Source organism: Phyllostomus discolor, chromosome 12, assembly GCF_004126475.2.
Source record: "Phyllostomus discolor isolate MPI-MPIP mPhyDis1 chromosome 12, mPhyDis1.pri.v3, whole genome shotgun sequence".
NCBI lineage: Eukaryota > Metazoa > Chordata > Mammalia > Chiroptera > Phyllostomidae > Phyllostomus > Phyllostomus discolor.
Genome location: NC_040914.2, coordinates 6663720 through 6685181, shown reverse-complemented (window position 1 = coordinate 6685181; position 21462 = coordinate 6663720). Strand labels below are relative to the sequence as shown.

At 49.6% G+C, this 21462-nt stretch overlaps 3 protein-coding genes across 3 annotated transcripts; 1 reads left to right on the top strand and 2 right to left on the bottom strand.

The window, feature by feature from the left end:
* Positions 1–5368: 5368 nt before the first annotated feature.
* On the top strand, positions 5369–6940 carry LOC114511292 (syncollin-like). Its single transcript, XM_028529973.2, has 2 exons — positions 5369–5824; positions 6704–6940. The coding sequence occupies exons 1-2, from the start codon at positions 5430–5432 to the stop codon at positions 6711–6713; spliced, it is 405 nt and encodes a 134-aa protein (XP_028385774.1). The 5' UTR covers positions 5369–5429; the 3' UTR covers positions 6714–6940.
* Positions 6941–12050: 5110 nt separating this feature from the next.
* LOC114511290 (interferon lambda-3-like) lies at positions 12051–13366 on the bottom strand. The gene is made up of 6 exons (XM_036012769.1): positions 13351–13366; positions 13065–13246; positions 12855–12932; positions 12459–12593; positions 12256–12339; positions 12051–12169 (listed from the first exon to the last, which is right to left on the bottom strand). Exons 1-6 carry the CDS (start codon positions 13364–13366, stop codon positions 12071–12073), a joined length of 594 nt encoding a protein of 197 aa, XP_035868662.1. The 3' UTR covers positions 12051–12070.
* Positions 13367–15840: 2474 nt separating this feature from the next.
* Positions 15841–18912, bottom strand: LOC118497651 (interferon lambda-4-like). Its single transcript, XM_036012768.1, has 6 exons — positions 18894–18912; positions 17612–17787; positions 17110–17181; positions 16875–17018; positions 16502–16634; positions 15841–15917 (listed from the first exon to the last, which is right to left on the bottom strand). The coding sequence occupies exons 1-6, from the start codon at positions 18910–18912 to the stop codon at positions 15841–15843; spliced, it is 621 nt and encodes a 206-aa protein (XP_035868661.1).
* Between the last annotated feature and the right edge of the window lie 2550 nt (positions 18913–21462).

Here is a 21462-nt window from a genome sequence, read left to right as displayed (position 1 = left end):
CCAGTCCCTGTGAATATGCTATGTTACATGGAAAGGGGAGTTAAGTTGCAGATGAAATTTTTTTGAAGTTGCTAATCAGCTGACCTTAAATAAGGAAACTATCCTGAGTTATCTGGGTAAGTCTGATGTAATCAGAAAGATTCTTTAAAGTGGAAGGGTGAGGCAGAAGAGGTCAGAGGCAGAGAGAGATTTGAAGATGCTGCATTGCTGGCTTTGAAGAAGGAAGGACCCACCAGCCATAGAATGCAAAAAGTCTTTAGAAACTAGAAAATGCCTAGAAATGGATTCTCCCCTGGAGGCTGCAGAAGGAATGCAGCCCTGGCTCCTCCAACACCCTGGCTGTAGTCCAGTGAGACCCATTTTGGGTTTCTGATCTCCAGACCAGTCAGATAATAAGTCTGGGTTGTTTTAAACCACTAAGTTTGTAATGATTTATTATAGCAGCAATAGAAAACCAATGCATAATTGATCCAAGCTTCTTCCCCTGAACCTTTCTCTGTCTGTAAGTCCCCTGATTAATAACAATAATCAAAACCAACACCAACATGAACAGTTAACATACTGAGCACTTTCCGTGTTCCTGACATAATCTTAGCATGCTACACTTATTATCTTATGTAAGCAACACAACACCCCTACAAAGGAAATAGAAAGCCTTAAAGACAAATGAGGGAAACACAAAAGAATGAAAAAATAGCAAGCTAAACACCATTTCAAATATTATGACAAGAGCACAAAATTCAAAGAAAGTAGAATGGAAGAAAAATAAAAAACAAACACACAATACAAACTAATGCTAATTATTATTGTTAATAAGATCAAATTAAAGAAAAAAACAATATACAGTAGAGAGGATCTATAAAGCTAAATATTAGTTATCATCAGTAATTGGAAAAGACTAATGAAACTGTTGGAATTATATCTTAAAACTGATTGGTATCTATATCTATCTATCTATATATATATCATACCAATGACCAATATAAGCAATCAAAAAGGAAACCAGCGTCCCTTACAAGCCTCAGAAATAGGGGATATAACTAGCTTTTGCGATTATTATCTCCACACAGGAGGGAGCTGAAGTTCATACATGTTGAGTAACAGAAGCAGCAGAATCGGGATTTGAACCCACAATCCAGCACTCGCTAGCCTGCTTGCTGAATCGCTGTGCTATGGCGCCACCTCGCGAACACTTCCAGCCTCTCCTACCCGCTCTTGCTACCCCTGAAGGCAGGGTCTGCCACCGCCGGTTCTCTTTCCATTGGTTTAGCACAAGGTTCCCACCGCCCACCCGCAGGGGCGCTTGAGCCAAACTGGTTCCAGCCCTTAAAGAGTTTCACACTAGGGTTCCTCTATAGACTTCCTTCTGAAATTTCATTTGCATTTTTCTTTCAGTCTCAACCACTCCCACTGCATCCCGCTTTGGCATTGCTCATCTCTGAATTCCTGCCACACCCTCCTGGTAGCAGGTTTGGGTTTGGAGCTGTATCTGTCTGGGATGGGATGCCAGTCTGTGGAGAGCATACTCAACCGCCCCCATAGGCCTGGGCATCACCTGAGAGCTTGCAGGAAATGCAGAACCTGAATGCTACCCTAGACCAGCTGGATCAAAACCTGTATTTTAACAGGTGCTCACCCCTAACTCCAAGTGATCTGCGGGCAAGGAAGGTTGAGTGGCTCTGACCTAGACCACAAAGGGGCACCACAGGAAGACTTGGAAACAAGGCTCCTCACCTGGAGCAGGTGTATCTGAGAAAAGGGTCTTCAGCCCTGTCCTGAAGTTAGATGATGAGTGACCTGTGTCTATGTTAGAGAAGCTCAAGATCATTCTGGGGATTTGGGTTCCAGGCAGTCAGTTGTATGAGGCCCCCACACCTGGTACTCCTAGAGATCTTTCTCTTTCTTTTGTTCATGGATTTTTTTAAAAATCAGGAAAATTATATGAAATAAACTTGATAGGAAATGAGCAAATTGAGGTATCAAAGACAAAAGCCCTAACCCAGTGGTTCTCAGACTTCATTGTGCATCAGAACCACTAGGAGAGCACATGCAAACTAAAGTGTTGGGCTTTCACCCTAGAATTTATGATCTGGTAGGACGGGGGTGCGGGGTGGGGGGGGTATCTGAATTTCCGAGGAGCTCCCAGGGGCTGCTGAGGCTGCTGGTTCAGGGGTCCCACTTTGGGGACCACTGTTCCAAACCACACAGTTATTTTGGCTGCGTTGGAGCATGGCGAGAGCCCTTAACAAATAGTCCACATTCAGTGACACAATTACAGAAATGTAATTAATGAGGTGTGATGAACCAGTGTGAACTTAAGTACTGATCTGAATATTTCCCTGTATTTCTGCAACAGACAGCATTTTCATTTAAATCAGGCACCACCTGTAATGTTGTTTATGTTCGGGTACTATCTGGATTGAGATTAATACTTTCTTTTTTCTCCAAGTGGCAATTTCACATGAATACCAATCTTCTTTTTTATGGTGGATATACCAGTGGATTAAAAAAAAAACCCCTGCTATTCTTCCCAATGCATCCCCAGAGCTCTTTGCAATACCTCTGTTATAACTCTTCTTATATTGTGTTCGAATCACTGATCTACTGTCTGACTCTCTCCAGTGCTCATGGGCTCCTCAAGGGCAGGCATTCTTCCACTTGAAGAAAAAATGTGTGAAAAGAAGTTGTTTATTTTCTACTATTTGTCCAGTGTGTGTAAACAGTGAGGGCATGGTTTCTGGATGAAGATGCCGTGTACGTCCTCACGTGGGCATGTCAGCGTGCTCTCGAGTTGAGATGCATGGGTGTGGAGTGTGAGTGGTTTGGGGCTGAGGGCTTGTTGGTGGTGGTGGGAGTGTGTTTCTGTCGGAGGGACATTGTCTGGGCTTTTTTGCTGGGACTGTGTAGCAAGCACATGTCTCCATTCAGTGTATATAGACACCAATGAGATGCGGTGACTGTCAGTGGCAGACTGTGTGAAGGATTGTCCCTCGCCCCTGCCCATGTGTGTGTCCCTGCATTAGGGACACTGGGATCTCTAATGCAGGGACACACACATGGGCAGGGTTGATGCTGGCTGTATGCTGCAGCCCAATGGGCCCTGTGTTCCTATCCCTGGGTCTGCCTCCCTATCCGGGTCTCCTTGCTGTCCCATGTCACCACCTGTGTGTGAAGCTCATGGCCCCACTGGGCAGGTGGAGCTCTGGGTGACTGTGTCCAGGCAGCTGCATTTACCATGTCTCCATCCCTGAGTCCCAGCCCTTGCACAGCTGTGGATGTGGGAGTTTCTGTGCCCTTGAGGTCAAAGAGGCTCCCTGGGAAGTCAGCAACTGGAGATTAGATTTCACATGGTCATGGAAGGAGAGGAGGGAGTCAGATCCAGGTCTGGTCTGGGGCAGTGCCAGGCCAAGGCCTGGGGTCTCAGAGTCATTACAGGGAGAGTCACCGTAGCTCCTATTTACTGAGCACCTACCATGTGCTGGATACCACACTTCATGCTTTATGTGTTTATAGGTGTGCTGTTGCCTTATTCAATGTCACACACTAAGTACTTATGTTACATTTATATATAACAAGTATGTGGAGTATTCACATTTATGAATATTTCATTGTATTAGTTATAAGTTACTTTCTAATATACAGTGATTTTATATTATCATGTCCTATTTTTACTATCGTTTTCTATTATCCCATTGAAGGTAGGAGGAAACTGAAGCTCAGAGATGTGAGTTCATTTGGCCAAGGTCACAGCAAACAAGGTCACTTGACAAGGTGAAAAAGTCAAAATTTGAACCCACTTCCTTGTTTCCAGCCCTTGGCTCTTCATCACTGCCTTACCCTGGCCAAAGTGGCAGAGAGCATCTGAGGGGACAAGCAGGGAGTCTGCTCAGCTGAGTGACTAGCTGTGCTGGTGTACATTGATGGTGCCAGGCACAATGCTAAGGGCTTTCATGATAATGATGATGGCATGTGGTCCTATGACACTTAGCCAGGGCCCTGCTGTAAGTACTCTTATGCAGACTGCCCCTTCGACTCCTTGCCCCAGCACTCTGAGGTGGGCTCCACCACTGTCTCCACGAGGCCCAGAGGTAGAGGCATGTGCAGATGCTCAGGGAGGAGCTGGGATCTGGTGCCAGGCTGTCCCTTGCACCCTCGAATGCTCCGTTATCCTTTACAACCTTCACAATAATCCTATAGTGTAGGAAGAAATAGCACCCGCTTTACAGATGAGGAAACTGAGGCCCAGACTTGGACTCACCACAGAACCACAGACTTGAACTACTGTCTGCCTGAGCAGCTCATCCAATCTGGACCCTGTTCATGTCTGGCAGGAGACCAGAGACGCCGAAGGGTCTCTGCAGGGCCTTGGCTAGGCTCCCACGTGCCCAGGGCCCTGTCCCACCCTGAGATTTCAGGCCCCTCCTCTTACCCTCCTGCTCCTTACTGTTTATGTCAGTTCTGCCTCCTGGTTGGTAAGCACTCACTGTATGTTACAACAATTGTCCAATCTCCCCTACATTAGGTTTTTGTTTGGGTTTTTATTAGGTTGTTTTTTGCTATACAAAAGTTTTAAAGTTTTATACATTTCAACTGATCCAATTTATTTTATAGATCAAGGTTTCTAACCTCATGGAAAACCTTCTAGCTCCTAGCGGTGGCAGCCTCCTCCCCTTCTCTCTCCCCCTCCTAGGCTCACCCTCCTGGGGGTCGGGGGGCCTATGGTATCTTCCTGCCAGTTTGTCAGCACTCTATGTTTACAGCTCTTTTCTCCCAGCCTTTGCACTTGGCCTTGCAATGGTTTTGAGTGGCTCACCAATAGGCCATCCCATACTTCACAGATGTTGGTTTGGATCTTGGTCAGGAAGCTCTCCCACTCCTGAGAGGAGGGAGCTCCTCCTCTCTCTCCTCCTGCCCCCCTTTCCCCTCCAGGGCCTCTCCCTCCTTATCTCCAGCTTCTGCTTTCCCGAGGTCCTGTGACCTGCCCAGACTGAAGGCCAGGCGCCCCTCCTCCTTCCCCCCCTCAGCCTCTCCTTGGGTTGGAAGAGGGCTGGGGGAGAGGGGTGCTCCCTTCCTGGACAATTTTTAAGAGATCTTCCCACCTATACCCGTTAACCCTGTTACCCTGTCTGTTGCAAGTCACTGGTCCTCAAGTCCTGTTTGTTGACTTCCTTTAGAATGCTGTTTGCCACATCAAATCTTAAGCTGCTACTTTCATACAGATATGTCCATCTTGTATTTCTGGGTTGTGGGTTTGAGAGCTTGGTTAGGAAGGTCCCTGGGCTCCTGGGGGAGGGGCACCCTCCCTCCTCTCCCCTCCCCTCCCCTCCCCTCCCCTCCCCTCCCCTCCCGGAGTCCTAATCTCACAGCTTTTCCCTTCCCACGGGTCAGGAGCATAAAAGCCCGCAGGGGACGCGCCCCGCAGTGTCACCATGTCCCCGCTGTGCCCACTGCTGCTGGTCCTCGCCCTGGTGGCGGTCCCCGGTGTCCGGGGCGCCTGCCCCGCGCCTGCCGACCTCAAGAACTCCGACGGGACAAAGACCTGCGCCAGGTTCTACGACAAGAGCGACCCTTACTATGAGAAGTGCTGCGCAGGCGCCGAACTGGCTGTGGAGCCGGGCACCGACCTCCCCTTCCTGCCTTCTGACTGGACGAACGTCATCTCCTCGCTCGTGGTGGCCCCGCGCTGCGAGCTCACCGTGTGGTCCCTCCGCGGCAAGGGCGGCAAGTCTCGCAAGTTCACCGCCGGCGCCTACCCGCGCCTTGAAGAGTACCGCCGGGGCATCCTGGGCCACTGGTCCAACGCCATCTCCTCCATCTACTGCAGGTGCGGCCCTGCCCTGCCCTGCCCTGCCCTGCCCTGGCGCGCACTTCCGCGTCCAGAGCTCTGAACCCAGCACCGGGCCCAGGCCCAGCCCCACCGCCCGGCCTACTGGCTTTTCCAGATAGCTGAGCCCCTGACCCAAACTGGGAGTCTCTGGACCCAGTCCTGGAGGTCCCCCTTCTCACTGGCACAGGCTTTGTGAAGCACATGCCTCTTGGATCTCTCAGACCCTGTTCTGGAATTCCCAGACTCAGAAGCTCACCAACACCCCCTCCATTCAGGCAGCAACCCCCTCCAACCTTCCTGAACCCCCCATTTGCCTACCCACCACGCCTGCACTCTCCAGGGAAGGTCACTCACCCCGGAGTTGCCAAGCCAGTGCCCCCTCCCCAAATCATCAGGCCCCAGAGCTTCCCAGGGTCTCCCAGACTTTAAATCTGACCCAGACCTCAAGGCCCCAGACCCAATGCTAGAAACATGGCACCTAGCCCTTATGCTCCCCACCCACCTAGACCCTCTGGGACAGCTTCAACCCCAGAACCCAGTGCCAGATCCTCTGGTAAGGTTTTGGAGCCAAAGGCCCAGTCTGAAGAGTCTCCTGCCCCAGCCCATCCTGCACTCATGTATCCAAACTCACAGACCCTAGGACCCTAAATCTAGCCATGGCACCCTCCAAAGCCACCCACCTGCCCCACTACCCCAAGAGCTCCAGGAGCTCCCAACCCCTAACTCCCAGGCCAGGACACCTAGCTCTTGAGGTCAGAGCCCAGCCCCAGCCGCCCATCTCATCTCAGGCTTTTAGAACCCCCAACCCCTTGCGTCTTGGAGCCCCTGGCACTCCCTGGTGATCGTTTTTTGTTTTTTGTTTTTATTCTGTTGCAGGTGTTACTGATGCCTGAGGAGTTCCTCATCTCCAGCCCCCACAGAGTGCTGAGCCCTTCACCTGGCCTTGTTCCTGGGACTTGCTGAAGGTCCCAAGCCCCAAATGAGAGAGCTTCCTGCCTGCTCCCTGACCCTGCCTTCCTTGCAATACAGCCCTTATGAAGTTGTCCATGTCGGCCATCTGCTTGTGTCTGGGACCCAAGCCCACACAGACAGGGGTGGGATGGGAGACAGCAGGGTGGTCATGCCAGAAGCAGCCCATACCTATGACAATGATATGGAGGGGGACACACCCAAAAATCCTGACACGGATTTAGGCATGCACAAAGACACTGTCACAGGACACGTGTATGCATGCAGAGGTACCGCTGGCCGAGAGTTAAACACTGCTATGCTTCCCACACTATTTGGTAGACAACCCTTCCCTGATGTGCATTCTTGTGAGGGACAGAGAGGCACAGAGGGACAGAGGGACAGAGAGGCACAAAGGAAAAGAGTCTTACTATATAGGTAGAAGGAGGGAAGGAGAGAGAGCAGGAGGGAAGGAGTGATTCAGGCTGACAGAGAAAGTCAGGGAGAGATAGAGACAGAGGCAAGGTGAGACAGCCTCGAGGTGACAGAGAGAGGTACAGATGACAGAAGGAGACAAGGAGACGGAAAAAGAGACAGAGAGACAAGGAAACAGATCGAAAGAAGACAAGACAGACATTACAGGTAAGCAACTCTAGGGAAAAAAGTTAGAGCTGGTGGAAGCCCAGCTCCTCCAGGTCTGGCTCAGGCCACCCACTCCACTTCTGCACCTTCAGTGTAGGGCGAGTGCAGCAGGTTCCCATAGAGTAACTGCCTTAGGAAGAGTGGCTTCCACCTGTGTATGCACAAGTGCATGTGTTTACACAGGCCTGTTGATGCAGTTGGACCATTCTTCCCCATGCCATTGGACATGGAGGAGTCATACTTTAGCAGAAGATTCAGGACCACGGATAGTGGCACCCAGTGAACCACTGTCCCCCATCCCTGAAGTTAGGCAAAGCCTCTGCAGGTGTTAGGATTTGGGATTCCTCTGGGCACCTGGCAACCCTGGACCCCAGCAAACACGCACTCACACAGCATCATGTACTCTTAGAGTATTGAGTATTATGTGAAGGGAAATAGCTGTGTCTTTTGTGGCCAAATGGCATTTCCCAGTGACGATCACAGCCATACCATCATCTCATGTGCTCTGCTGCAATGTGATGCTGCCATGCCAACATCAAGAGTAAGTTTTATTTTCCCCATTCCCTCAAATCTGGGCAGAGCCAAGACTGCTTGGACTGATAGAATACATGTCATTTCTGGGCAAAGCCCTTAACAAGCCTTCAGATTTCATTTCCTGTCCTTAAACACTGCTCTGAGGGCAGCCAGGTCCCATGTAAAAAGTTCAGCCACTGAAGGACTGCAGTGCTATGAAAAGCCTGAGTCACATGGAGAAGCCACCTGCAGGTGCTCAGGTCATCACCCACAGCTGGGCTCCCAGCCGACAACCAGCCGTGTGAGTGAGCCATCACTGACATCTAGATGGGTCAAGCCTTCAGATCAGTCAAGTCCAGGCTGCCACCTGGCTGCAACCCCTACAGAGACTCCTAGTGAGGCTCACTCACCTGAAGGTGAACAGGACAGGGAGAATGTAAGATGGGGACAGGTGAGAGGGAGCCAGATAACTTCCCCATGGACAACAATTACCAACTCAAACAAAATGATTTTGGAAAACCCAACCATTGGAAGGCACTGGAGAACAACCAGAAGCAGGCAGACACTGGAGGGGATCCAACCTTGTAAAGAGCAGACACACGCCCCGAGACTATGTTAACATGGCTTTCCCTTTGGGAACAGACCTCCATCCATGTGGCAAGGGAACCATGTAGCTTGAACTCAGGCAGAAAACCAGTCTTTGACTGGGGGTCTCAGGCACCAGAGTTTGGCGCTGTCAGAGCAGCTGGAAACTGAGGGGAGAAAGCGCAACATGGAGGGAGTCCCAGAGGCAGAGGACCCAAGTCATTACGTAAATTACCCCTGAACATTCAATGTATTGAGAGAAAAAAGAAAGCTGTCAACACAACCTTCTATATCCATTGAAAATGTGCTAGAAAACTGGAGGCAAATTAAGCTAACTGCTATCATTTGTGCCACTCAGCAAGAAAGGACAAAAGTGGGAGGGAGGGCATTGCCTGTTCTTCAAAGGAACAATTCACAAGGGGCTGAGATCACTTTCACTCCCATGCACTGCCAGAACAAACTGCCACACAGGCACTCTAAACGAAAAAGTGTTGTTTTTAGTAGAGCACTCCTCAATCCACTTGTAATTCAGGTGTCCTCTGAGTAAAGGAAGAGGGGAGAATCAGTATAGAGACAGCCAGCTGGAGTCTCTGCCACTCCTGCTGTGTGGTTGGAGCTGTGGCCTCCGTACAGTGATCATGAAGGGAGACAGTGCTAATACACTGAGGAGGGAGGATCAGCCAGGTGTGGAGGCTGGATCTACTATAACATTATACCCTCTAAGCCAGCTCTGTTCAAATATGAATATTATGTGAGCCACATATATAATTTAAAATTTTCTAGTAGCCACATTTTACCAGGTAAAAAGAAATATGCAAAACTACTTTTACATACACTTTATTGGATCCAGTATATCCAAAACATTATCACAACAGATAATCAATATAAAATTATTAATGAGATTTTACTTTTTTACAGTATAAGTACAATTCTGTACATACACACATCTATTTCCTATTTCTATCCATTGAGAGGGAGTAGAAGCAACAATATCCCTGTAGCACTCAGCCTACTGGTACCCAGATCTTGGTTTCTTAAAACTGTTCTCCACTTAAAGGAACCAGCACTACTTGGAGAAATGGCTGGTTACAGAGATGAGGCAGGTGAAGTACAAGATGAGGCTGGAACATCTTGTTCCAGAAAGCAAGGGAGGTGCTCAGAGAATGATGGGGACACACTGAAAAGGCGGAGGAGCCATCTTGAAAGGGTTCCCATGGGCCTAGTCTAGGACAATTTGAGCATTAACAGAATTATAGCAAAGAGTTTTAATGCACTGAATAAAATGAGAATTCAGCATTCCATGCTGTCATGAACAATTGGTAAATACATAAATGAGGGAGGGGAGCTGAGCTCTTCTCAGCCTGCAATGCCATGGATGACACGTCCTGGATGTGTGCTTAGCTCCTTGCTCAGGTGGTGGCAGTCTGAGTAGTCAGGCCCCTGACAGCTCCAGGCTGCAGATGGTGGTCACTGTGATTGTGGGGCTGCTTGTGGTCATACTACACTGACTTGGTCTTCTCTGTCACCAGCCAGTCCAGTTGGTTGGCCTCCTCCAGCGCCTCTCCTCTCTCTGCCAGAAGCTTCAAATGAGATTAACAGAAATACTTTCAGGAAACAGAACCAAATTGTACATGATACATCTACTTGTTAAAATGACCAGCAGAGGAGATGGTTCATGGAAGACTGGCCCAGCATTTTGAATGCACGCCTGCTGCCCTTCTCTGGCTACTGCCCACCTGAGTGCCAGTGTCTCTTCCTTTGCACCATCCTGAGGTGAGCAAAGTGCCGGGCTCTGCTCTGGACTAGAAGGAGACAAATGGCACCAGAGGGCCACAGCTAGTGACCAACTGTGTAAAGCCCTGAGGCAAGAATAGGACAGCATTTCCTGGGAACTTGTGGCCATGCGAGATAACTATGAACAAGAACAACCGTGGCCTTTGGGAAGGGCCTGCTGATGTCTCCAGTCCCTGTGGTCACAGGGCTGAAAGCAGGCTGGGTTCTCTCCACCCTGCAGCTGTTGCCATTGGGAATTTGCAGTCCACAATGAACTGTGTTCAGTCAACAGCCACCTGAGCAGGCTCGGAAGCACTGCAAAGAGTGCTTCCTCTGCTCTGCACCTGCAAAGAGCCTAAGACCTTTTCACCTGCAAAGAGCCTAAGACCTTTTCAGCCTCACAAATGCCTGCATTGCAGCCTGTGAGACCCAGTCAGAGGAGGCAGGTAAACCACGCTCAGATTCCCACCCCGCAGAAACTGTGGCATGGTGTGGTTTGTTTAAACACGAGGAATTATACCACTTTGTCATGAAGCAATTGCCAACTAATACAAAGAATATACGAATGGAAAAAAGACTAGAATGTCAATGAATCAATGTAAAAAGAATGATGAAATTATTTGGGAACTGACAAACACCATCAATGCATGCTAAAGTGATTGGCTCAAAGTTTGAGAAATAATGGGTATTTGCATAGTCTCAAAGACTCTCCAGATCCTTATTATGAAGAGAAAAATAATGATTTTGTGTGGCACAAAAATCATTATTTGTGGCATGAGGACCATATTAAACAACACAGTTTTAAATGCACCTTGCTGTCTAGACTTCTCATGATGGACAAAGATAAATGTCACTATTGAGGCATGCTTATTTCATGTCATTTTCCTCATAACAGAATACATCTAAGTGGTCCATTCGCATACCCTCAAAGGGAGCACACACAAACACACTCACACATACTGGGGTAGGACAGAACCCAGCCCAATCCCAGGAATCTGGGACTATCCCATGTGACATGGCAAAAGGACTTTGCAGATGTAAATAACCTTTATAGATGCCAAAATAGAGAGATTGTCCTGGTTTAGCCCAGTGGGCCTCCTCTAAACACGTGAGTCCTGAAAAGCAGCAGGCTTTCTCCACCTGGAGGCAGAAGAGAGAGGGGCAGGAGGGGAAGGCAGAGAGATTCCCGGCACGAGAAGGCGCTGACACACTGCTGCCAGTTTTGAGATGTGGGGTCCACCAACAAGGACCAGAGAGAGACTCAGGCTGGAAGAGCTGAGAAGGAGGCCCGGGTCCAGCAGGAAACGGGGACCTCAGGGTGACGACTGCCAGGGACGGAATTCTGCCAGCAGTTTGCCTCAGCTGGACGTGCACTCTCTCCAGGCCTCGCTGTAAGAACCCCTCTGCCCACACTTGAAGTTCAGCCCTGTGGGGCTCAGGTCAGAGAGACAGGCAGAGCCCACCCGGAGCTCTGACCCCAGGAACTGTGAGATAATAAACTTGGGCTGTTTTCAGAGGCGACATTGGGGTGCCTTGTTACAGCAGCAAGAGAAAACTAGTCTTCACACAGAGGCAGTTTCACAGCACAGGAAACAAGTCTTTCTTATCATTTATTTGAAAAATTCTTACAAAAAGTAGAAAAATAAATATTTTATGGGATCTGAGTTTGAGAATTCACACACACAAGTACATAAATAGTGGGTGGCTGGCAATAACTTAAGGACAGTGGCACATGCACAGATAAAATCTCCTGATGGGGCAGGTTGTGGGTGGGCCTCAGGGTCAGACACACAGGTCTCCACTGGCGACACACTTCAGGTCATGGGTGAGGAGGCGGAAGAGGTTGAATGTGACAGAGGCTTCAAGGCAGCCAGTGGACTCCTGTGGGGAAGAAAGAACACGTCAGTGACTACCCATGATCTGGGTCCCAGTTGTCCCCAGACACTGGTCACTCCCTGGTCACTCACCTTCTTTGAAGCCTCCTGGAGGCGGTGCAGCCAGTGGTGGAGGTGGCCCCGGGGCCTGGAGCCTGCTGAGGCCTGAGCTGGGACCTGTGGGCAGAGGAGGGTGGTGTGTGAGGCAGAGCCTAGACAGAGGGGACCTACAGAGGTTCGGGGGGAGTCAGAGCCCACAGACATAGCCCAGAAGCCCAGGAGCCCAGAGCACTCACACAGGCCTGAAGCTTGGTGTGGATGTAGTGAAGCGTGTGAAGGGGCTGGTCCAGGATGTCCCCCAGGGTGGAGTTAGCCAGAACCTTCACTGTCAGGGCCAGCTCAGCCTCCAAGGCCACGGGGCGCTCCCACACCTGAGGAGGGCAGAGACAGGTGAGAGCTGCACACATGAGGGAGAAACAGGTGAGGAGGACTGAGGAAGGAACAGTAAAGGTATAAGGTCAAGACAGGTGAGAGGACACAGTCAGTGTGGGTCTGTGAGGAGAATGGGTCAGTGGGACTGCATGGGAGAGAACAGATGGTGACAGGTGAGAAGAAGAGGTGAAGGGGCCACGAAGGAGCCAGAGGAGCAGGGCCAGGTGAGGGCAGGGCCGGGCCTGACTCTCCTAACTCACCTGCAGCTTCCTCAGGTCCCGGGTCCTGGGGAATGGGCGGGAGCTGCAGCTCCAGTTCTTCAGCAGCAGGGACTCCTCCTGGAGAGCAAGGGAAGGGGTCAGTGCACAGCTGGGGAGGGTACAGGTCTACACTGAGCCAAATGGAGCATAGTAGGCCACAGAGGGAGGGTGGAGGTTGGCCCCAGCAGGTGGGGCAGTGGGGAGACTCACCAAAGCATCCTTGGCCCTCCTGAAGGCCTTCATGTCTTGTGGGGGCAGAGACTTGAACTGGGCCATGGGGCAGCCCCTTGTACCCGGGAGGGCACTGAGGGGTGTGGGGACAGGAACTGCTCCCATCCTGGTCAGCACCGTGGTCATCAGCATCAGCACCAGCATGCAACCCACAGGCAAGTCTGTGTTACAGAAGGAGAGACACATGAGGGCACAGACAGTGTCAGGGGCTGAGGGTGGAGGCTGTGGGGAGGTGGGGGTCATGGGCCATGAGGTGGGGGCTCACCCAGCTGCATCCTCATCTCTGTGTCTGGTCTCTGTCAGCACAGGGGGATCCAAGCGTCCACTGAGAGGCTGTCACCAGGTCTCTCACTCAGCCTTGTTTTGTGTCTGTGACCTCAGTCTCCTCTTCTGGCTCTCAGTCTGCTGCTCCGTGTGTGTCTCTGAACTTCCAGCTCTGGTCTGATGGAACACCTGCCTGAGCTCCATGGTTCAGCTTTTAGCCTGGACAGACGGGCAATCCCAGCTGATGTAGGAAAAGTGAAAACACACTGGCCACTAGGGGAGGCCCCAGGCTGGGGAAGCCCGTGCAGGGCGGGGCCTTGAGCCAGGTGAGCAGCTGGATGGAAAGAAACTGACACAGATTCAGGTTCAGGTACAGGAGGTGAGTTCCTAAGATGAGTCTCAGTGTAGGGGCAGCCTCAGCCCCACAAAGGGTGGTCACGGTGCCCTGATGGGGAGGGGACAGAGGGACTTGTCTTTGTGCAGGATACTGCAGTCCAGGGAGAGGAGGAGAAAGGCACCTCTAGAGTTGTTACCAGTAAGAACCTGGAACTTTCTAGAGAGTGATTCCTCAAGGGAAAGGAGAAGAGGAAGTGAGAAGGCTGTTGGGGTGTGTGGGAGGGAGTCAGAAAGCCCAAAATTCAGAGAGGAGATCAGGTGTTCCCTCACTTCCACAGCTGATACTGAGAGAGAAAGAAGAGGAAGGAGGGGAGCCTCACTAACCTCTTCAATTGTCCAGGCACCGAGGGACACGGGAATGGGAGGCTCTGCTAGGGAATTGTGGTGTGACCAAGGACTTCAGGGAACCAGCTCAGTTTGTGACAAACGCCTTCATTCATTCACCAAGTTATTCAGCCCCCACTTTGTGTCAGGCATGGTTCCAGGTGCCTGGCATAAGGCACTGAATAAAAGAAAACCTACAAAACCACCCCTGAAGGAACTTTTTACTGGACTGGAGTGACAGAGAGTAGGGGGAGTTAAGCACAGGTGTATGTTACATCAAGGAACAGAAAATGAAAGACCTAAAGTGGGGTGACGGCAGGGTGTATGTAAGATGTGGTTGCACTGAATGAGGTGGCCTGAGAAATCACTTCTGAATGAAGACTTAAGTGAGCAAAGCAGTTGTGTGAGATTGAGGGGGGAGTAGTCAGTACAAAAGGAAAACAGAGGCAGCCCATTTTGTCTAGTACTTTATATGTCCCCTTATCACTAAGGCTTTGCCACTTATAGTATTAAACCCACAGTGAAATCAAGGACATACAGTATTTTTATTGCATTTTAAATATGGAGTGATATTGGCAGAACGGGTCACGAACTTAGTGCTGTTAACTTTTTTGGAAATAAAGTCACTTGAAATAATGAATGAGTAAATATGTAGTAAACTGCAGGGACTTAGAGATGGTGAGAGTCCCGTCCAAGATCACACAGCAAATATGTGGCAAGTGCAGCTCTTAACCACATTTCGTCTCACACTCCAGCTTCTGTGCAGCTAGATGTGGCCACAGAGACAAGGAATTTGCAGCACAGAGGTGCTTTTTGACACTCGAGTCCCCCATTGACCCCTGTTTCCATTATTCAAAATTCCAGGGAGAGAGTGGACAGGCCCTCAGAGAAAACTGAGCTCTGATAGACAACAATGTTTCAAAGCCAAGGACAGGGCCCTGCCCCAGTCACCTTCTAAGGCACTGGTCAGTTTCTGTCAACTGCAGCAGCCTTAACCAGGGCAAAGACACTGTATCACCAGTGAATTCTGAAAAAGGACAAAGGATGTCAAAATTCCTAAATTCATACTTTTTTGTTAGAAAGAAAGTTCCATGAGGTGGTTGAAAGTATGGGATTCAAACTTAGCTGTGACCTTCAGTAGCTGTGTGACCTTGGCAAAGAAACCTGCAGTTAGCAACCATGATCACCAGCCCACTTACTCGGACACAATAAAAAAGTACAATTGTTTGTGTATTTTTATGTGTGTGTGGTTATTTAATAGAAACCATGAATGAAGACCATCCTATGGCCTCAGCTGGAAGCTCTGGAAACACTACTTCAATGAACACTACTCATTTGCAAGAAGAGGATAAGAATGACGTCATGTGGATGAGGAATGGACATTACTCATTTGCAAGAAAAGGATAAGAATGACATCATGTGGATGAGGAACTGACACTCAGAAGTAATTTACCCAGTTACACCATAACTAAAAGGGTGGGTCAGAATTGAAACTGAAGTCACCTGATTTCCCTGGTTCAGTATATTTAACTGAAACACGACCCTCAAAATGATCGCAGGGGATCAACCAATGTAAATGTAAATATATTTAATAATGGCAATACATTACCACCAGAAAACAGATAGCAAATTACATAGGGGCTTCACAAACACAAAAGTCACGTGAGTAACAGAATCAAAATACTACAGTTAGCTGAGGACTTTGGGCCCTTCCACTGCCAAATCCCTTAGGGGATGAGGCCTCCCCAGTGGGGAGGTCAGAGTCACAGATTCACAGAATCTCAAAGCAGATACTGAAGGTTGAGATCAGGGCGTGGGACCTGCCACGGGAGACGGCGTTCTGGGCTTCTGGAACCAGAGAAGTAGAAACTAGTCCGCGGTACATGGGATCAGTGATCCAAGGTACCTTCCCAGGGCTCAAGTCTCTTGGTGCCAGACGAGGCCCCTGGAAGATCTTAGGGGAACGCATCCCATTGAAAAGTTCCCGGGGGATGCGGGGGAAAGGAAAGTTCCTGCTTCAGGGGACCACGTTCTGGTCCTTGGAAAAGCATCCGCACCTGCTGGTGCACCCGTCGCAGACTGTCCAGGCCTGGCCAGTAGCCGCAGAGCCCCCTGAGCCTCAGCGCCTGCAGCTGGAGACCGGCTTTGAGGAAAGGGCATCACAGCGGAGCTCGCAGCCCTCCCACTGCAGACCCTCGGGTCCTGGCAGAGGCTTCGCGGGGTCAGAGACAAGGCCCCGAGTGCGCCCCCAGCCTCAGGCCCCACGCGAACAGGCACAGGAGTTTGAAGATGACACTGGGTTCGTGGCATCGAGGCGAGTCCTGGAAGCCGAGAAGGAAGCAGAGCGGGGCTGAGGCAGGAATTTTTTTCCCGAGAAATCCTCCTCCGTTGGTCACCAGTGGACCCTGTGCTCCGGGCGGATCTCCACTCACTCGTCTCCCCACCGCTCCTCCCGTGACGTCCACGGGCTTCACCGCCGGCTCCACTCGCAGCTCTCCGTGTTTTGGGGCGCCTCCTGGGTGGCCGGAGGGACTTCCTCGAGAAACCTGGCCGCACCAGCTCCAGCTGAGGTGGGGACAGGAGGTAAACGAAAGAGTCGAAGGACCGAGTCCCCCACCCACTTCACCTGCGAGCCACCCAGCCCCAGACCAAAGCGCAGATCTGGGGATGCCAAGAGGAAGTGAATCGTGTGTGGACGGGTTTGGGGCTCAGCGGGGCCGCTCGCAGATCCCGCCGCCCAACGTGGGGCCGGAGAGCGCAGAGCAAGCTGGTGGGGGTGGAGGGGCCGGGCGCGGGGACACTCACGCAGGCCACCACGTCCCTCCGCGCGGCCGCCAGCAGCTCCAGGGTCGGGATGACGCCAGGAAACAACTCGGGGCTGGGGAGGCTGCTCAACACGGCCTGGGCGTCCGAGAGGTCCCGAGCCACAAGGCGGAGTCGCGCGCAGGTCTGCCAGGACACCACAGAGTTAGTGGCGGCCGAGCCCCGGGCTCTGGTCTCCTGCCCTCATCCCCAGCCCCGACCAAAACGGAGGCCTCACCAAGGGCCGCGGGGGGTCCCTCCTTGGGCGGAAGGAGCAATTGCGTGGCCTCCAGCTCAGCATCTCTTGCTCCTGGGGTGGGGAATGGGGACAAGGGAAGGGTGAGGCGGGCCTCTTCGCCAGGGCCCCTTAAGCGCTGGGGTGTCGGGGATTCCTGGACGTGGACCGGGACTGACCAGTACAATCGTATGTATTGTGGGCTGAATCACAAAGCGCTTCGAGAATGTAAACTCCGACTGAAACGAACCCTTTCCGGAGCAGTGCGCCCAGACGTGAGCTGAGTTCGCCTAGTTGGGGCGCCCTTTTAAGACTGGCATGAAGGTACTTTCTGTGCTCAAGAAGCCCGCAGCCAGCAAGGTCTCGCAGTCAGAATTCTGGACCCTGAGATCCGAGATGCACCTGCTGGACGCTAGGATGTTAAGGTCCCTCCAGGCCTGGACCCGCGTCCCAGACCCCAGCAGGCCCAGCGTTCCCTGGGACTGGGGGTCTGTGCATCGTTCACGTAGTGGTCCCTCAGGGCCTCGACCGCTGCCAGCGCCCTGGGGTCCAGCCGGCGGTAGGGTGACAGGAGGCAGCGCCGGGGTTCAGCCACTCCCAGGTCCACCACCACTCTCACCGTCCCCAGCACCCACAGCCCCACGGACGCCACGGTTGCGCCACTTGGTCTCATCTGTGCTCCTGTGGAAAGCGAAGGACGCCAGGGAAGCCGAGAGGAAGGCGTCGAGTCCAGCCCCCGCCTCTGGTTAGACTGGCAGAGGGACCGACCTCAGATCACTGGCGCTGAGCACCCGGAAGGGGAGAGATGCGGTGGGCCCTGAGACCCCTGCTGCCCTGAGCCTCTGTCCCCTCACTCCTCGCCTGCACTGTGCCCTCCGTGCCTCCTTTCGGAGCGGGGTCTGCCTTGTACTGTCCCCTGGGAGGCATCCAGAGTGGCGTCCACCTTCTCCAGCAGGGCCTGCTCCCTCCAGGTGGCTCTAGTGTGGCCGGCTGAGACATGGTGAGTGGCTGGGCTTCCCTGGTCAAGGTAAGTTTTAGGAATACCAGCGCTGGCTGCTGGCCCAGTTGGATGCTGGCCTAGGCTTGAGGACTTTACCCTCCTGTCCCCAGGTGCCAGCCCTGGCTCTTCCCCAACTCTCTGTCACCAGTTCTGGTTCTGACCCTCTCTGAATCCAATCTTTTTATCACCTTCCTTGTTTTTTTTTCTTTGTTTTAATATAGTAAGAAGCCCTTATAACTGCTTACTGTGTAGTGGGCTGTGTGCTGTTCTAAGATACATACATCTTGTTTAATTCTCAAAGAAGGACACTGCAAGTGGTGTCCTATGATTACTCCCACTTTATAGATGGGAAAACTGAGGAATGGTAAAATGAAGGAACTTTTCCATATTCACAATTAGTGTCAGAGGGAGGATTGAACCTACATGCTGTTGAGCTTCAAAGCTTGTTCTCTGTGCTGAATTTGCCCCTAAATATCTGATTCAGTCTTCCCTCTCTCTGTCTTCATTTCAATCCATTTCTCTTCTTCCCTCTGTACACACCACTTGTTTTTGTGTCTTTCTTGTCTCTCTGTCTCCGTCTGCATCTCATCCCTTTTTCTAGCCAATATCCAGGCCATGGTCTCCCTGTCTCTCTCTCTGTTAGTCTCAATTTGTCTCTTGTTTTCATTTTAAAGTGAAATCTACTTTTTCTTTCTATGATAAAGTTAATAATGCAAGTTCATGACTGAAGCTTAAAAATACAGAAATGCATAAAAGGAGACAAAAACCCACTTATGACTTTACTCACCTCTCCCTTCATCCCACATCTGGAACAATTTTATCAATGTGCTGAAGTTTTATATATATATATATATATATATATATATATATAATCATATATATATATATATGATTTGTGACATAGTAGCACATTAATTTGAAAGATTTAGCTGAAGTTTTATATATATATATATAATCATATATATATATATATATGATTTGTGACATAGTAGCACATTAATTTGAAAGATTTAGTCCATTCAAAAGCATACAAGTTGGAGAACTAAAGGAACCTTTCAGTCCCACTTCCTGGAAGTAATTCTTTTTAACAGTTGTAACTATTACTCCTCTTCCTGCCCCTCCACTCCCCTTTTTATCAGAAATTTCTCCCCAGTGGAACCCGGCTGTGTAAAGATTGGTAGCCTGCTTTTTGTGTCTTACCATGACCTCTCATTTGCATCTCCCCACATGTCTGACTATACTGTATCAGTTAGGGCCCCAGCAGGAAACAGATGGCCCAATCAATTTAGGGTAATTTGAGGTGGGTATCATACCAGGAGTGTTTACAGAGGAGTTTGAGAGTGAAGTGGGGGGTAGTGCAAGGCCTTGAGTCCTTCCTGGGGGAGGGTCTGCCACCCCTAGGCCTGAAGGGAGGGGAGCAGGCAGGGAGTGCTTACCTCACCTGGGAAGGGCAGGCCTATGCACAGGGCAGGGAAACAGACTAGTTGTGGTGGCCTTGAAGGGAGGAAGCCTGGGGAATAATTGCTCTGACCTCTCAGAGAATAAAGAGTGTCCTTCCCCTCTCCCTGGTCCTACTGCTAGGCTACCAGTTGGCTGCATCCAGTGGAGGGCAAGGGCCAGCTTCCTGTGGCCCAGAGCAGGGTGTAGATGTGGGAAGAGTGGATCTGACAGGGCAATGACAACATGCCACATATACCATTACTGATGCTCCCATTCAACAGGATCTTGGAGTAACCAATGCCCTCCAGGTGAGCACTGAGGTTTCCTATGGTATTTTGCTAAAGCTGTAGGGTTATCAAGGCTGGGGGAGAGGGAGGGACTAGTCTTTCCATTCTCCTAACAATGTCTTTCATAGAGCTGCAGGTTTGCATTTGAATAAAGTGCAACTCATCAATTCTTTTTTTTTTTCATGGATCATGATTTTCATGTATGTAAAAGTCATCACCAAGCCCAAGGTCCCTTAAATTTTTTTCCTATGATGTATTCCAGAAGTTTTATAGTTTTGCACTTCATATTTGTGTTTGTGATACATTTTGAGTTAATTTTTGTGTAAAATATAAATTCCGTATTCAGATTCATGTTTTTTTGTCAGGTAAATATCTAGTTGTTGTAATACCATTTGTTGAGTACTGTGTTTTCTCCATTTAATTACCTTTGTTTCTTCCTCAAAGACCAGCTGACTATGTTTGTGTAGTTTTGTTTTTGGACTCTCCATTCTCTTCGTTGACTTGTCTACCCTCTCTTCAACACCCCACTGTCTCGATTACTGTAGCTGTAGAATAAGTCCTGAATCAGGTAATGTCAGTCCTCCAACTTTGCTATTATTCTTTTTGTAATATTGTGTTAGCTATTCTAGGTTATTTGAATATCAATATAAACCTTTAGGTTTTCAATTTCCACAGAATGACTTGCTGGGATTTTGATTGGGTTGTGTTGAATCAATAGCTTAAACTGAAAAGAACTGACATCTTGACAATATTGAGTCTTCTTATCCATTCCATTCTTGGAATATCTATCTATCTATCTATCTATCTAATTTATTTTTATTGACTTCTGAACCAGTTTCTCAAACCGGGGTCCTTAAGTCTTACATTTATTATAGTGGCTGGAAGAAAATGCTTTTTTGGAGCAGAACTGTTGCAAAATGCCTGGTTAAACCATGTTGAGCAAGTTTCTCTGCAGCAGAACTTCCCAAGGCCTTTAACCTGCTAATATCCCATGGCTCTCCAAGACTGTGATGGTTACTAGGCCTTGGCATCCATCTCCAAGAAACAGCTAATGAGCAGGAAACACAAGCTTTCTGACCTGTGCAGCCAGGAGAGGCTTTTTTCCTGACAGTATTATTTTTCAAGCAAAATTGTGAAAAAGTAAAAATGTATCCAATAGTGAAAATGAAAGCTGTAATTAAAGGTAATTATTGACAACTAGAACATGATCCACTCTACCCTGGATGTCACTTTCTAGTTTTCCAAGGGAATTTTCTGCATTTTTCTCAGCATAACTCACCCTCCCCAGAAGAGGAGTGAATGGTTTGAATTATTGGCCTTTTTTGCAGGGTGTGGCTATCTGGGGAAATATTTCTATTATGAGGTCTTTGATTCTTTCACAATTTTTTGTAGCTTTTCTCATATAGGGTTTGTTTATATTTTGTTAGATTCATACTTAGGTATTTCATCTTAGAGGTGCTAATGAAAATGTTGTTATTAATTTCAAATTCAAATTGTTCATTGCTGTTATACAAGAAAGTAATCGACTTTTGTACATTAAGGTTGTGTCTTGCAACTTTGCTATAATCACTTATTGGCTCAGAAATGTTTTTAAATGAATAATATTAAATACATAGGACTATAAAGAAA

Excerpts from the sequence above, each read along its gene's own strand:
- LOC114511290 (XM_036012769.1), bottom strand. Across the intron at positions 12,933-13,064 it reads GGAGGGCCAAGGATGCTTTG|GAGGAGTCCCTGCTGCTGAA; the intron begins GTGAGTCTCCCC and ends CTTGCTCTCCAG. Across the intron at positions 12,340-12,458 it reads ACACCAAGCTTCAGGCCTGT|GTCCCAGCTCAGGCCTCAGC; the intron begins GTGAGTGCTCTG and ends CTCTGCCCACAG.
- LOC114511292 (XM_028529973.2), top strand. The coding sequence starts at position 5,430 with ATGTCCCCGCTGTGCCCACTGCTGCTGGTCCTCGCCCTGGTGGCGGTC.
- LOC118497651 (XM_036012768.1), bottom strand. Across the intron at positions 17,019-17,109 it reads GGGACCCCCCGCGGCCCTTG|ACCTGCGCGCGACTCCGCCT; the intron begins GTGAGGCCTCCG and ends GTGTCCTGGCAG. Across the intron at positions 15,918-16,501 it reads GAGGAGCGGTGGGGAGACGA|AAGCCCAGAACGCCGTCTCC; the intron begins GTGAGTGGAGAT and ends CTCTGGTTCCAG.